General features: G+C 36.2%; 1 protein-coding gene across 11 annotated transcripts in view; it reads left to right on the top strand.

The window, feature by feature from the left end:
* The window catches only part of USP32 (ubiquitin specific peptidase 32), a 68,776-nt gene that overhangs the window by 32,605 nt on the left and 19,636 nt on the right, over positions 1-16,535 (top strand). For 10 of the 11 annotated variants that reach the window (XR_009820139.1, XR_009820134.1, XR_009820137.1 and 7 more), the window contains exons 6-15: positions 6,089-6,220; positions 7,228-7,335; positions 8,047-8,162; positions 8,548-8,610; positions 9,633-9,716; positions 12,066-12,127; positions 12,248-12,350; positions 14,113-14,305; positions 15,455-15,630; positions 16,354-16,494. Coding sequence is in view for 5 of the 11 variants with exons in the window: in XM_062012607.1 (XP_061868591.1) it covers positions 6,089-6,220; positions 7,228-7,335; positions 8,047-8,162; positions 8,548-8,610; positions 9,633-9,716; positions 12,066-12,127; positions 12,248-12,350; positions 14,113-14,305; positions 15,455-15,630; positions 16,354-16,494 (1,178 nt within the window). In the remaining 6 variants the exon portion in view is untranslated. The remainder of the gene's footprint in view (positions 1-6,088; positions 6,221-7,227; positions 7,336-8,046; positions 8,163-8,547; positions 8,611-9,632; positions 9,717-12,065; positions 12,128-12,247; positions 12,351-14,112; positions 14,306-15,454; positions 15,631-16,353; positions 16,495-16,535) is intronic. The other variant, XM_062012605.1, reaches the window with a different exon arrangement.

Raw genomic sequence — 16,535 nt, forward strand, 5'->3', positions numbered from 1 at the left:
GCATGGGAAGAATACTCTCATTTATCAGGATCTACTGGTTTCAAACTGCTGGACCATGTAATTTGTACTTCGTTACCTGGTTCTTGTGTTACTAAGTTCTTATTAAATAGCATCCTAATTCTCCTTCATTTAAAGAGCCTCTGTTCTGTCATCAGAAAAATTCATCAAAATGCTTCTGCTTTTTCTGACAGCTCTTTCGTACTGAGATGCAGTGAGACAGTGTGTAATCAGTGTAATAATTATCTTTTAGAACATACAGTTACTACTAATTTAATGTAACAAATGAGAGAAGCCCTGGATAACGAGAGCATGGCTGAAATGGAAGACTGAGTTTTTGAAACAGTATAAAATTGAAACTGAGTGTAGTGGAAGTAGACTCTTCTGTCAGAGATGGGTTTATAAACCTGTAGGGCTTTATGGCGAGATGAAGATGGGAGTCTGCAAAAGGAAAATGAAACAAAATGATCACTTAGCTTTACTCACATTAAAAGGCTGTCTGGATGTTAAAAACATGTTCTGTAGCTTGCCTACTTCAGTTGTGATACCCACTCTTGAAACACCATCTCTTAATGATGTATGGAAGGCCTCAACAAGACAATTCTGAAGATTTTTATTTGTTAAAGGTGCTTTTAAGAGCATATTTTGTTCTGTGCTATTTTCTTCCAAGTGTGTGAACACTTGTGCTTTGCAAGGAACTATAATGTTTAATACCTCTTCTGTATGAGTTCCCATCTTTTAAGGCGGTGGTACACTATATCCTGCTAGATGAATGTCTGGATAGTCGTGTCAGACACACAGGGATCTTGATTCAAGTAATAATATCCATTTCTCCTTGTTTCTGTTTTTCAATTAGGGAACCAAAACAGAGAAAGAAAGAAAGTATTACATCAGACTAGGCCAATAAGAAGAAGCCTCAATGTCACTTAATCTGCATCTTGCCACGTTTTTATCCTCTTAGTTCCCAGGCTATTTTCTATCTTGCAAAGCAGGTCTCTGCCCAGGTCCCAGAGTCTTCTGTGTGTTAATTTGGAAGCATCAAACAGGTGTCTTTAGTCAGAAACAATCTTTGGTGTTCAGTCATTCGGTCTGTGGTTCTGACTCAGCCGCCGTGCGATGAAGAGCTCTCTCTGTGCGACTGGGGACTGTGTTTTGCTTGGAGGATATCATGGTGAACTGTAAACCAAACCAAGTTTCAGTTAAAATGTTGGTAATATGGTATGCTTCTACTGCTGTGAACCAGAGAGGATTGTACCAATAGGTGGGTAAAAAAAGCTTTAAAATCTATTGAAGTACTTAATTCTGGTCAGGTAAAGAATTTGAATACATGGTGCTTGAAATGAAAATGTATTTCAATGTTTTTTTCTAAGACAGAAGATTATTGATGGCTTCCTACCTATGGATTATTTAAAAAGGGCCTCCATTTCATGGAAATGCCATTAAAATGAAGAATGCCCTTTTTTTTTGAAGTGTTTATCGCTGTCATGCAACCTGACTGTCAATCACAGTGTGGCAGCCGGTTTTAAATGGACTGGCTTTTAGTAGATTTACAGTTTCTTACATGCGTATTTTTTCTGGAAATGTTTACTTGTTCTTCCTTTACAATATGAAGACTGTAGCTTGAGATGTGCTTGATATTATTCATTCCTCTGATTATACTGGTCTAATTCTTAAAGAACGGAACTAAGAAACATTGTTCATAATTTTACAGATCTGAAAGTTTTTGATATTTTAAATGAGCAAGTGATGAGGGAGACATAAAGTATCACATAATAATAAACTGGAAGTATATGGTTGTATTTCACAGGTGCATAGTGTCTCCATGTGACCTGAAATAATCTTATGTTGTATTTAATTGACAAGAAAGAACACTTACCTGGCCTAAAAAGCCAGTCTATTAGAATGTTTTGGGCCCTATTGTATAAATGAGATACATTTAAAAAATACATCACAAGTTATTTAAAATCTGAACTACTGAATGAAAGCCCAGTTCACATTTCCTGATGTGATTTGAACAGGCATTAGGAACAAAATGTTATACTTTGAAAATGTAAAATCCTTTATCTATATAGAAGCTCTTTAGCATGTGGCACTTTTATTTATACATGTTACTATGTTTGGAGAAGTGCCATCTGCTTTTAGCGTTCTTCCTTTAAACAAATATGGTTATATGTGTATTATATGTAAATATCAGAGATTGCAAGAGAATTCTTTTAGTTTACATTTATGGAGGAATAGCTGGAGGACTGCATATCCTGAGAATGATTTACAGGATTATGTGCAAAAAATCACTCTGGAGAAACCAAATTATGTAACAGCTGGCTTTTCAACTGCAGAGTTCAACTTTCATGTGTGCTGTAATCCAATAAATCTTTCTGTATTTTTTGTAAGTGAAACTATTTCAGTGGGCTACAGTTCATTGTTACTGTGAATGAAAAATATTCTTGTCTCACATTTTTACTTCTAATCAACCTAAGCTGTGTAAGTCTCATAATGAAAGACTGTTATTTACTAGTTTGTGACTGCTACATTCTAAAATGTTTGGCTCACCGGTAGCTGAGTTGGTTTTATTTTGCTAGAAAACCTATCTTTCACTTCTTAATTACTAAACCTAAGTAATGTCCCTGCCAGCAAAAGCAGGTTTCTGCAGATTTACTCATCACTAAAACAATGTGAGCTTCCTTAAGCTTTCTGCATATTCTTAGTGTTGCATCATTTCAAGAATGAAGTACAACGAGCACATTTGTTATTCTTTCCTAGTCACATAGGTAGACTAAAAGGAAACAAAGTGATTTACATGTTCATGCTCAAGAGAGTTAGCATAATGCTTTTGTATTTGCTAATGAGAGTGATAATGTGTGTGTGCAATTCTTCTAAAGACAGTACAAACTTGCCCTTTCTGTGCAGTTGTTTAGGTAGCATAATAATGCTGTGATTCTCTTCATGTGCTTAAAGTTCTGTCTCATAAAATGGCTTTTACCTTGTATTTGTAATTTCCATTTTTGTTCTTGAAACTCCATCAATCTACTTTTGCTGGTATTTTCTGGAGAATACTGGTACTCTAGTGCCACGTCATGTCTTGCGACCTCTTTCTTCAGAGTACTGTAGCACTCTGTTACCTGTGGAGGCAACACGAATGAGGGAAAGTGTATTTACTTGGTATTTTTCTTTCATCTGTTGAAATACTGACTGTTGTGGGGCAGGTATGCCATTAAGTCATCAAGATATCCCTGCATTTCTTGGAACGTACCAGATGCATTTCTACATTGGTTGACTGTTCTGCTTAGGATCATGAAGCTGCTTACATCTGTGGCAGTCCTAAGCACTGATGATATTCCTATGTGCTGATCTTCAGAGAAATAAATATTTCTCTTTCTTGATTCATAGTAGAATGATGTTCCTTTATGTGTTTAGGTTACTGCTTCCTTAGGTGTTAGGGACAGACTTTTTAGTAGGGCCTGTAGGGGTAGGACAAGGGGTAATGATTTTAAAATAAAAGAGAGTACAGTCAGGCTAGATGTAAGAAAGAAATGTTTTACTGTGAGAGTGATAAAACACTGAAGAGATTGCCTAGAGAGACAGTGTATGTCTCATCCTTGGAAACGGATGGGGCTCTGCTTATTGCAAGGGGATTGGACTAGATGGCTTTTAAAGGTTGCGTCCAACCCAAATGATTCTGTGATGACAGCACAATCAAGTACCAGGAGATCATAAGGCAGATAAGAGAATTGATCCATGTAGGAAGGTGGAGGGGAGGAGAAAGGAGGATCTGGCAACATTTGCTTGGTATTAAGGGGCAAGTTAAACTTTCACTGTTCAGCCTGAAGTTATGTTACCTTAATGTGACTCAAGAACTGCAGCTTTGGTGTGGGGTTTTGCAAGCTAGGATATGGTCCTTTCAGTGATTGTACTGAATCACAGAATTGGTTAGGTTGGAAAAGACCTTTAAAATCAGGTCCAACCATTCCCCCAGCACTGACACATCCAGCGCTAAACCACATCCCTCAGAGCACAGCTTCATGGCTTTTGACTACCTCCAGGGATGTGGACTCAACCACTTCCATGGGCAGTCTGTTGCAATGCTAAATAACCCTTTTGGTGAAAAAAATTTCCTAATATCTAATCTAAACCTCCCCTGGCACAACTTGAGACTATTTACTCTCATCCTGTTACCAGCTGGATTTAACTCTGTCCCCTACCTCTCTTTGGGCCCAGCCATCCAGCCAGGTTTTTACCCCAAGCAAAGAGTATATCCATCCAAGCCATGGGCAGCCAGTTTCTCCAGGAGGATGCTGTGGGAAACGATATCAAAGCTTTTACTAAAGTTCAGGTAGACCATATCCACAGCCTTTCCCACATCCTCTAGGTAGGTCACCTTGTCATAGCAGGAGGTCAGGTTAGTCAAGCAGGACCTGTCTTTCATAAACCTGTGATGACTCAGCCTGATCACCTGATTGTCTGGTACATGACACGTGATGGCACTCAAGATGATGTTCTCCATAACCTTCCCTGTCTCTGAGGTCATTCAGTCTGACCTGTAATTCCCAGCATCCTCACAGCTTTTCTTGTAAAGATGGGAATTTGCTACCTTCCAGCAAACTGGGACTTCCTCAGTTAGTCAGGACTGCTGATAAATGATGGAAAGTGGTTTGGTGAGCTCTTCCACCAGCTCCCTTAGTACCCATGGGTGGATCCCATCTGGCCCCATAGACTTGTGTGTATCTAATAGGATGTACAGAGGCAAAGGAGGAGATGTTTTTGCTGATGCTGTTTTTCTGGTTAGACTATCAAAAAATGTTTTATAGAAGATGCAAACTCCTTCCACTCCTCCAACTCTACTGCAGATATTAATCTTTTGTTTAAATTTTCCCAAACTTTCTGCTGATAAGGTAGTGTGTAGTTTTTGATACATTAGATGATATGGCTGCTGAGTAGTTTACAATCAGTTCGTGCTTGTTGTCAGTTACCTAAGTTACTATTCTGATGAAGTTACTACTCCTAATGACAGAAATAGAGTCTCTTAAGCTTTACAGGATTATTATTGTTTCTGTAGACTAAACCAGGCCAAATAGCTCAAGTTAAACCTATTAGAAAGCTGGCATGGATTTAAAGACTCAGAACCATCTGGGAATGGGATCATACGTAGTGGTTCTTAATATAGACAGCTTTGTCATTACATATCTATTTGAGAACCAATTAGTTTTCACTGACCTAAAGCAGTGTTGTGACACACTTGCATATGTAAAAAGGTTAAAAGCATTGTTGAGCAGAAACTTAATATTTTTAATTTCAAGGATAAAATATAAGAGCAGCAGCATTTGTAGATAATGTTTTGATAGAAAACCCAAGTTCTTCCTCTGGCTATGTTTATTTACCTTTGCCCAGCACCTTGTTTAACTCATTGGTTTGGAGGTTTCATCTTTTTCCCGTCCTTTAAATTAGCTTGTAAGTTACTCCACATAAAATGTGTTCTAGGTTTGTATAATCATTCCCTAATATTAACTGGGTTTATAAATGCATCTATAGTATAAATAATGAGGTTAAGTGATTTTATATTTAGAAAAAAATAATGCTGAGTTAGTTTTTACATGTCACATGAAAATTATTACTGCATAAGAAGGCTAAAAATTTCAAATAGGAATTTTTCAAGAGCAGCTAAGTACTAAATCTTTTTTCCTATAGCAGTTCTGGGATTTTTTTCAAATGCTACTTTGCATCCCTTTAGAGGATTTCAGTACCATACTATATAATCTACCTGTTCAACTCACTAAGAAGCAATATGTGAAAACTGAGAGATTCCTGAAGCCCTTAGTAGGGGAAGAAGTTCACTTCCGTGTTTCTAAACACCAGTGATGGTGTGTTAGTGGTGTCTAACTCCTAGGTCATGAATAGGTAAGGTGATTTTGTAGATACAGAAGGTCATTATTTCTCCACTGCTAATAATTTTTAATGATTACATGCACGAGTCAGGCATGAAAAATTAACATCATTTCTCCCTGTGACAAAATTATACTGCATTTTGATTTGCTGCTGAATTCTAACGTGGTCTAGATATTAGCAACAATTAATTGTATTTTTGTTGATTACACAGTGGAAGAATCTGACATCATCGATCTTGAAAAACGATACTGGCTGCTAAAAGCTCAATCAAGAACTGGACGTTTTGACTTAGAAACATTTGCCCCCTTAGTTTCCCCTCCTATTCATCCATCTCTGAGTGAAGGTATGGAACTTCAATCAACCGTGCGAGGAATTGACGTTGCTGTGGTGTTCAGTGTCTGGTGTACTGATGTACTGTTCAGAAGACTCAATCGGGAGATTTGTATGTTGCAGTGCAGTCATATTAATAAACAAGCTGCTCTTGCAAGATGAAGTTACTCTGGTAATAGCTGGAGGTTGCAGTTGTCTAATTGCCATTTACTGCACAACATAAGGACGTTAAGTAACTTTCTACTTACATGCTAGTTTCTATCTGCAGTCCTAGAGTGACAATTTTTTATCACTAAATGGTCAGCTTTACTGACAAGTGGCAGCAGTAAGTAGAAAATGGGAAATTCATCTGCAGAGGATGCAAGCTGTTAAAGCACCAGAAGTTATGTTCAATTCAATAGGGATATAGCCCCACATCTTTTTGCTTGTAAGTGCATTTATCTACTTAGTGATATAAATTTACACAGCTGCTGTGAGGAAACTTGGATGCTTTCTGATCATTCTATGGGTCTTCTGTGGATAGTGAAACTGAGTTATTGTCATTTAAAAAAAAATGTTTCTGGGGAGAAAAAATTATATGTCCTGAATTAATAGAATTCTGAAATCTTTTGACAACCTATAACTGAAACTCTGAACTCACTTAGGGCCAAGTTTGCAATGGTATTCAGTGATTTTTGTAGGAGTTTCTGTCAGGCACATTGGTAAAGCCAAAGCATTTGGCATCTGAGAAACCTGTACTGTTTGATGCTTTGGCTTTTGTGAAAATGCTTATCCTGACCATTCTGGCTTAGATGTACACTCTGTACAAAGAAGGCATGAGAATAAGGCTACTGTTCAGGATTCTTGATTCTTTTAGTAATGCTTCATTATCTTTATTACACTTAGTAAGAAATAGTTAATAATAATTTTTTGTACTTCTCCTTGTGAATGTAAACCATTAACCCTTCATGTAAATGCTAAGTATGGTTGTCAGCTGTTTCAGCCAGGTGCTGTAACAGGAGATGCTTTTGTGCTTTGCAGGTTTGTTTAATGCTTTTGATGAAAACCGAGACAATCACATAGATTTTAAAGAAATTTCCTGTGGGCTCTCGGCATGTTGCAGGGGACCCTTGGCAGAAAGACAGAAGTGTAAGTATACATAGTACTAACTATTAAGTTTAGTGAAGTTTTTCACTGTCAATTATTTTTTTTCACTGAATAAGTCTGTGAAAGGTGACAGACTTCTGAAGTTTACAAGTGAAAGGAATTTTAAATATCAAGGCTTCCTTTTAGAAAGGATGATTAAACCTAATTCTGTATATTTTATAACTTATCCATAGATTCATCTAAATTATCAACCCTTTTTTGAAGGATATATTTCGGAAATTATTTTGCACTGTTATATAACTCCATCTAAAAAGTGCAAACACATTCTATAGAATGTAAAACAAATGCCCTATTTGATTGTCTTGTGGTAAATAGCATGTTCTGGCTTGTTTACTGTACATTTTTCAGCTGGCTCCCTGCAAGGTTCTTGTGTTTTGAAATACCTTTGTTCCATTCTTTTCCAAAGCCATATTGCTTCAACTTAAAAGCCATCATTCACTGGAAATTTCTGGATGCACATATGTTCCCTGCTAAGTCACATCAGAAAACACAGTGCAGAATTGCAGGAATCTAGATTTCAGTTTATTAAACACAGCTGCTCCATTTCCTCACTACCACACATGCATCTTGCCTTATCAAAACTGTCAGCACTAAATCATGTTCTTGTGACTCTGCAGACTTATATTCTGCAAGAAAAAAAACCTAAGTTGTTGAGTAGTTCTAAGAGAGAAAAGTCATTTCCTTTTTTCTCAGTTTGCTTCAAGGTTTTTGACATCGACCGTGATGGTGTGTTGTCTCGCACTGAACTTAAAGAAATGGTGGTTGCACTTTTAGAGGTCTGGAAGGATAACCGTACTGATAAAATACCTGTAAGTTATATCTGGGGTTTTATTCATTTGCTTCTGTTTCTTAAAGTCATCCTTCAAAAGTAGGAATGTGTATGTTTGAATGTGGTTCCAGTGGAATACAGGCTTCCATTAATTACCTTAGCTGCAGAGTGTTGATAACTTGATGTAACTTAACTTGCATAGCTTCGGTCTGCCATTAACTAAAGCAGAATGATTTTACTGTAATATATGCTGTTTCAGATAGAACTACAGATAGAAAAGCACAACTGTCTGGAGACACTCAGCTGCAGATTACACAGAGGCATCATCAGCATTTCTTGCAGTTATATTTTTATTCTGAACACGTGCAGCTCCAGTGAGTGCTGTGAGAATTTAACTACGTTTTCTAATCTTTTTGTTTGTTAAGGAATTGGATGTGGATTTGTCTGAAATTGTAGAAGATATTTTGAATATGCATGATACCACAAAGGTAGGAATTTGCTGTTCTTTCTGTGTTATTTTTGGGCCCTAGTATCTTCAGTTTATTTGTAAGAAAGAAAGTAAAATCTTGTGCTTTCTTTAGAGCAGACATGTGTCAAATGAGTCTCTTTCAAGAAATGTCAGTTTTCCATGAAAATTTTCCACATTATTCTGTGAGAAAAATATTAAAATTTTATAAGTCATTATTATATATGAAACTAAACAAAAAATACATAACCAGAGGAGGTTAATTTGAAGTGTATGCTATTTGCTGTGCTACGCATAATTAACACCCATTTTAAGTCTGATGCTTGACTTAAGTTCTGGAGAAGCTGTTCTTTGGTATCATGTTAAAAACGATCTTTCCAGAAAAGGAGTAGTGCATTACAATATGTTTTATACTGTGTAAAGACACATTATCCTCCAATACTGGAACAGAACTGTATTAATTCAATGGTAACTATTCTATAAATAAATAAATACCATTTTATATACTATAAAACTATAACAGTAACATCATTATCAAACTATGCTGCTGTAACTTTGTAAGGGATTAAGAATTAATAGAACTCATGTTGCAAGAGTTTCTGAATGGACACAATAGTCTGTATGTGCAGAACTTATTTGGACAACCAAATCTTAGATTGTCTTAGTCTGGTTTTTTTCCTACAAAGTAACTGTCCTGATTAGTCAGATACTGCTGCTGGTTTCATGTTTTGAGGATGTGTGACTCCTGCAGCTGACCATGTGTACTAGATCTCAGTGATGGAGAGCAGGAGAAAAGGTTACATGCTGTGTGTACTTGGTCCTCTGCACTCTCAAAGCTTTTTAGTTCTCTAGATTACATATGTTCTGCTCAAACTGGGTTTTTTCTTCTTTCATCGGCTCAAGTTTTATTATCAGAGTAGATGCTAATGTTTATCAAATTACTGGCTTTATCATACCTTGTATGACACCTGCAATGTGCATTTTAATAGAAATAGATTAATGGTCTCATGGTTTTTCCTTTCTCTTCTCCTCTCTTTAACTAAGCTTGGACACCTCACTCTGGAGGACTACCAGATATGGAGTGTGAAGAGTGCACTTGCCAATGAATTTTTAAATCTCCTTTTTCAGGTATATTTAGAGGAAATTTAAACTTGAAAATTATGATCATTAACTCATGAGCTTTTTGTGTGGTCACAAAGTGCAGCATCAGTATTTGTGCCAACACACTTAAAGCTGCATCTATTCCAATAAGTGACGTGGGTTTGCAATTGTCCATTACCTTGACAGAAGTATTTTCTATTTGGTTCATATTCTTTTTGGTGTTTGGAGATGCCTGAAGCATATTTGGTCAAAGTGAAGGTAGTGTACTGTTTATAAAACCAAAAGAAATTTCAAGTTTATGAGCCTTCACATTTTCTGTTATAAAACGTCTGTGCTCTTAAACAGCTCTTCTTGCAAATCTTTGCCAAATAAGTTAACATAAGAAATGAGAAGAGATACTGCTAACTCTTTACAACTCTTTCCCTTTACATTTTCTGTTATGGTTATCTAAAGAACCTTTCACTGCATTTTTGATGAAGCAATCCTTGAAAGCAGTGATATCATATCACTGTTGTGTTGCAGAAGCTGAGGATTAGGTGTGTACTGATTTTGTTTATAATTGAGCCTGAACTTGATCTTTATAAATCCTTAAAGCAGCCTGAATTTGATCTTTATAAATCCTTAAAGCAGTCATATCTTAGCACTGGCTCACGTTGTGCATGGTCACCCCCTAAAAGTGTTTTCATTCACTGCAGTTTATTCCTTACCCGTTTTCTGTATAGATTGATACTTCAGAGTTTAGATAATAATCCTCAAGGAGCCTTCAAGATTTGCCCTAATTTAGTATTCACCATCATCCCTGTATGACATTCTCAGGTTTTGAAGAGAGGGCAGGGTCAAACCAGTGGACTCAGTTCTCATATTACCAATGAAGCTTAATCAGTTACAGAGTCAGGTTGTAGCTGAAAAATACTTCATCGGAGAGAAGCTGTGTGGATTTTTTTTGTTGATTGGCTACCTGAACAACATACTACCGATTCTCTTGTTTATGACCCTAGACTACTTTATAAATTGTATTTTGAACTGTACTTTTCCAAGAACTTAATTGTGAATATACTAAGAGTGTTCTGAGACCATCAGCTACGCCACAACCGAAGAGAATAGGATCAGAAAGTTCTGTAACTTCTTTTTATCTCTAATTGCATCATGTTTTGCTTACATTGCCACCTTCTCAAGAAGAACTGTCTTTATTTTTGGTCTATCCAGCATCAAATAACCTATCATAACTTAATATTGATGAACTAACAAATATCTATGCAATATTGCAGTAGAATGAATGAACAGACATTGAACAGATTTATCTTGGTGATGGTTACATATCACCATTGTTAAATTGCTTATTGGAGGTCTCCTTTACAATATTTTTTCTCCTGGCAGAGTTGCCATATTTTCATTCTAGATTTTTAGTTGTGTTTCCTTTGGTAGCTTTAACATGTGAGGCACCCCTGTCTCGTGCTGCTGGCTCAACAGCGTGCTCACACAGGACCAAGTCTGGCATTGAATTGTCTGGGCGTTTATTTGAACTGTTACGAGCTTGTGTGTCTCATCTGCAGACAGAACAGTGAAGTAGTCTGCCTTGGAAAGCTTGTCAACAAATCGGTTTATTTTGCAGTGGGATTGGTTTGTATGGAGAATGTGGCACTAGCACAGTGTTACATGAGTTTAAAAAGAAATGTAATAGCTGTCTGTGTTGTGTGTGCTGGTAAATCTGTTGCTTCCCAGCAGCTAATGGCCTTTGTTTTATTCACAATCTGCAATGGTCTCTCACATTGTAATATAAATTTAAATAAGATATCTCACCAATCATTAGAAATCTCCAACTGAGATGCAAATTGATGGCCTCAAAAGAGACATATGGAAAAGACTATAAATCATGTTATGAGTAGGAACCAGTTTGAAAACCATCTTGGAGAGGAGACAACTGTTCCTCCTCCCTACAGCGGGAAACAAAGGTTCCTGCCAAGTGCGTTCCCCTCCGCTCAGCCTCCCTGCCCATGCCCTGCGGCTGGGGAGCTGCTGGAGAAACCAGACACAAACGTGTCACCACAGCCAAGGCCAGAATGGTTTTAATAGGAAGAGTGGAGTAAAAAAAATACTGTCTATCTGGGACTGCTGTGTTACGCTGGGAATGAAGCCTCACCTGAATGGGGCAGCCATGGAGGGGATGGTACCTTTTTCTTCCACGTTTGTTTCCAAAAAAAATCTCATAGGTCAGAACACCTCTTTTTTTAGTGAGTTTTTGCTCAATTTTAGATAATATTAGTACATAATTTAAAGAATTTTCTGAAAAGTCCCATTACAATTCTTCTTTTCTTTCATTTACATGATGATTGTTTCATAGTGGTGTAGTTCTTAATAATTACTTTCATTTTCCAGGTGTGTCATATAGTTTTGGGCCTACGACCTGCCACTCCAGAAGAGGAAGGTCAGATTATTAGGTATGTGTTTTGCTCCAGATTTTAATGGATTTCAGAATCACCTTTTAATATTTTTCAAAAGAAGGGCTATAGTTTCCCTATTTCATTTAATACTTCATGTTTTTCATTCTTCGTGTGCAGAGGCTGGTTAGAAAGAGAAAGCAGGTATGGCCTTCAGCCAGGGCACAACTGGTTTCTTATTGCAATGCCATGGTGGCACCAGTGGAAAGAGTATGTCAAATATGTAAGTATAGTAGTGTATACTGAACAAGTGATTTCTTTGTATTTGTGAAAGTGTTGATGAAAAGAATGTGGAGCAAATGACAGCTTAACCAGTAATGCTTGAAATGAAGCATCTCCTGTCTCTCAGTGGAAAATAATTGTTTTGCTGAATCATTGTCATGTGGTGAGATTTTTCACTATAATTTAATTGAACTCTTTCTGTACCTTGTTTCATCATTCTGGCATGTCAAAATATTTTTGGAATAAAAACACACTCTCAGATTAGTACTACTTTGAAGTATTTTCATTCTTTTGCTAGTAAAACACTACCTCTTTTGCTTTTGAGTTCGCTTGTGCATTTTCTGGATAAAGGAAAGAATTGGTATAATTTGATTTATAGGCAGTGATGAAAAGTAGTCCAGTACCTGATGGTGATCAGAGGACGTCTGCTAAATCCTATAGTTACAAGATGCTCTTTAGTATCCTTCAACTACAATACTCAGATTAAAGCATCACTATGAATTTTACAAAAGGAAGCATATTTAATCATATGAATTATAGTAAAATGTAATTCAAGTGGAGATAAAGATTACCTTGCAGGTTACACAAGTGAAATAAACTATTTCTCAAGAGAGTTTTATATAGAGATAAGTAATCATATAACTATTTGAGTTGTTTTATAAATACAAGTAACTAAACATTCAGAGAACTGCAGTGTGTGCCATATAATTTAATGTGTGCACTGTAACTGCAGTTATTTGTGCACAATGAATTGGACAAATGATGGCTTAAATGCCTGAAATACTGGGTAATTTGATCCTTGTCATAGCGTAAGTACTCAGATGTGCACGCGATTTCATACCTGATCCTTTGCATAATAGCACATTGCCATTAGTCACTCTGTCTCTTGAGCAAAGGGAATTCACAGAATAGTGAAACTATAAATGATTCTGACATACATTTAGTTTTAATTTTATACTTTTAGCTTTACTGCACAGTTTTGCTACTTGAGAAGATATTATGTTTATTGTTGTAATAAATAGGGGACAACTTAAAACAGGAAACATACCTCTTTCCAGTATTCTTACAGTGATGGCTTTCTTTTTTTCCTCTCTAAGATTCAACTAATTCCGTTTTTCGTTTGTTTTTTCATTTATTGCCACTTCACTTTGTGACTTGTGCTGTAAATTGGGTAGGATTCTTCTTACATCTTGTCTGTACCAGGCAGGCAAGTAATGTTTTTTTGAGGGATGCAGATTTTTTTTCTCCACCTTTATCTTGTGTGCCAAAGGCCAGATTGCCTTTGCACTGCAAAGTTTCCTTTCTCCAAAAGAAACAAAGGAATTTTATTTCAAAACAAAGCTAAAGAGGAGTCAAATGTTGCAGGTTTGAGGAAAGAATGTTTTTTTGTTCTTGTACTTGCTGTTCTGATTTAACCATATGAAATTCAACAAGGACAAATCTTCAAATACTTCCAGTTATAGTCGGTAATTATAGCTGCCTAAAATGGTTGTCTTGTAATATATTTAGAGAAAATAATTCTGGTGTTTCACCATTTTTATATTGTATAGCAGAGTTTATTCATTTGGTTTAACAATTTTACCTGTTTGTTTCTGCAGATTTTTCATGAGTAGATACAGAAAATACTTCTTTTTCTTGTAAAGCTTGTTGTGATATGCAAAAGTGCTCATACAGCTCTGAATTTTGGTGATTTGGTTTTGCTGATGCTAAACATCTTTGAAACTGGCTTATAGTTAACTTCTCTACTTGTGTACCAATTCTAGGATGCAGACCCTGTTGTGATAGAGCCCTCATCTGTGTTGAGTGGAGGTAAGAATTCACTCCTAGCTGCTGCAGCCAATACTTCAGAACAGGGAGAAGAGAAAATGGGAGGTCTTAATTACTTCAGTGCAACAGAAGAAAAATTTTCAGATAATATTTCTACTGCATCAGAAGCCTCAGAGACTACTAGCAGCAGTAAGCATAACATCTTATTTCCTTGGAGGTTTAATGTAGAACAGGTTTTGAGAAAGCTTAGGTAGTGCATGGATTCCTCCAGGCGAGAAGAGAACACAGTTTAGATTGCAGAAGTGACGATGTGTGGATGTCGGTGAATTACTAGGATGTTTTAATCTGTGGTGGATAAACAAGAAACAGTCTTGTTTAAATAGCAGTTCATCTCTTGGGCTGTGATTAGTTTCCAGAATTGTTTTCAAGATAGTTTTTGTCCTGTCATTTTTTTAATGAGTGTATTTCTCCCCTCCCCGCACTTCACATTAGGTTTTAGCTTATACCTGGTTGGTATTTGACTATATCTTGCAATGAGGTGACCTCAGATATTATCAAGAGGAAAGAAGCAGTAAAATAATGAAGGCTATTTAACTAGGAGCCATCTTTGTGAAGCAAGGAGAGAGTTTTAGTGATGATTTTCAGTCAGTTCTTTTGAGAATTTGAGATGATGATTTTTTTCATTTTAAGACAGCTGAGTGTTGCATCTGGCATTTTAAAAGCTGTATCTTTGAAATTGGAACTTCAGCTTGAAGTAGATAAATAACTGTGATCATTTCTGGGGCTGGAGTTGGGGAATAGAGGAAGGACAGGAAAGGAGACAGGTCTTAGATTAAAAGATCTTTCTTTTTCTTTTTTTCTGACCTGAAATACAGATTATGTTCTGCATTACAAAATGAGGTCCTATAAAGAATAAAAATAATTTGCTGTTTCCAGAGGAAGAAATAAAAATAAGACATTATTGCATATATTTTCAATTTAGTGTATAAAATTGTCAAGAGTTTGCTACTCAAACATCCAGACAGCAAGCAAATGCCAAACACATTTGCTCATGTAAACTTAGGCTGTTTTCAAACCAGTGTTTGTGTAAGTATCTGCTTTGGGATTTGGATCTCATATATCTACTACTTCACTTTTTCTGAGAGTAATAATTTATGTATCTTTCTTTACTTTGGAAGAGTTGTGTGTTTTACTGAAGTATGACAAACAGCAAAGTTCTTGAAAAACTTTTTAAAAATACAAACAAAAAAAGGATACAAGAGTTTAAATTAATGAGTTATGGTTTGGGAGTCATGAATTGAAGTAGAGATTTTAATTTTTTCTTGTGTTCTGTTACAGATACTCTTTACCCTGGCACACCAGGGACTGATGTATGTTTTGCTAGGCAGCATAATACTTCAGACAATAATAACCAGTGTTTCCTTGGAAGCAATGGGAATACTTTGCTACAGCTTAATCCCCAGAAACCAGGAGCTATTGATAACCAACCCCTAGTAACACAAGAACCAGTGAAGGTAAATGCATGAGTCATGTGAATATAGCAAAAGTAGCTTTTAGTGTACTTCTGCCACAGTTTTTTATGTGCTGGGTTTTTTTTAAGCTGGTGGCTTAATTCTAAATTATCACTGCTTTGTCATGTAACAAAATTTGGATTTCTTAGTCTTATTTTGAGAAAAAAATGTGTTCTTCTGAAGTGTTTTGGAAGGAGAGAAACATTCAAAATGTTCTTAAACAAAACTTAAATGAAAAAGGCATTTGTGAAAACACAGCTTTCAATATTAAATGTAAATATTTTAAGAATGAAACCCTGAAGTGTTTTCATTCTAAATATAAGAGACTATTACTGTTGCAAAAAAAAACCCAGGAAATTGTTGACTAAATAGTAAACCAAAACTGACAACTTTTCCAGTGTACATGCAAACAAAATGTAAACCACAGACCAGCATCATCAATGATGAGCATAGCTTGGATTTCTCTGTGCAGTATCTGAAGTTGTTGGAATAGGTGACATGAGAGAAATGTATTATTACTTTTATCCTGAATATCCTTTTAGAGAAATAGTAATTAATGAGATGCAAGTGTTAATTAGTGTTACATTTAAATGCCATCTTTCAATGTGAAAAGAGATGCTAAAGTGTTTCAATTATTAAAAAGTATTGTGTTCTTGAACTAATATTGTTGTAGTTGTATACTGTTTTCTTCACTTGAGATTTGACAAAATCCCTTTTTGTTTAAAGGCTGCATCATTAACAATGGAGGGTGGAAGATTAAAGCGATCTCCACAAATACTTGAAGGAAAGGACTATGTAATGGTACCAGAACCAGTTTGGAGAGCACTTTACCATTGGTATGGAGCAAATCTGTCCTTGCCCAGACCGGTAAGTTGTGATTATAGACACTATGTATCTGCCACAACCAC

The sequence above is a fragment of the Colius striatus genome, chromosome 20 (assembly GCF_028858725.1).
Source record: "Colius striatus isolate bColStr4 chromosome 20, bColStr4.1.hap1, whole genome shotgun sequence".
Taxonomy (NCBI): Eukaryota; Metazoa; Chordata; class Aves; order Coliiformes; family Coliidae; genus Colius; species Colius striatus.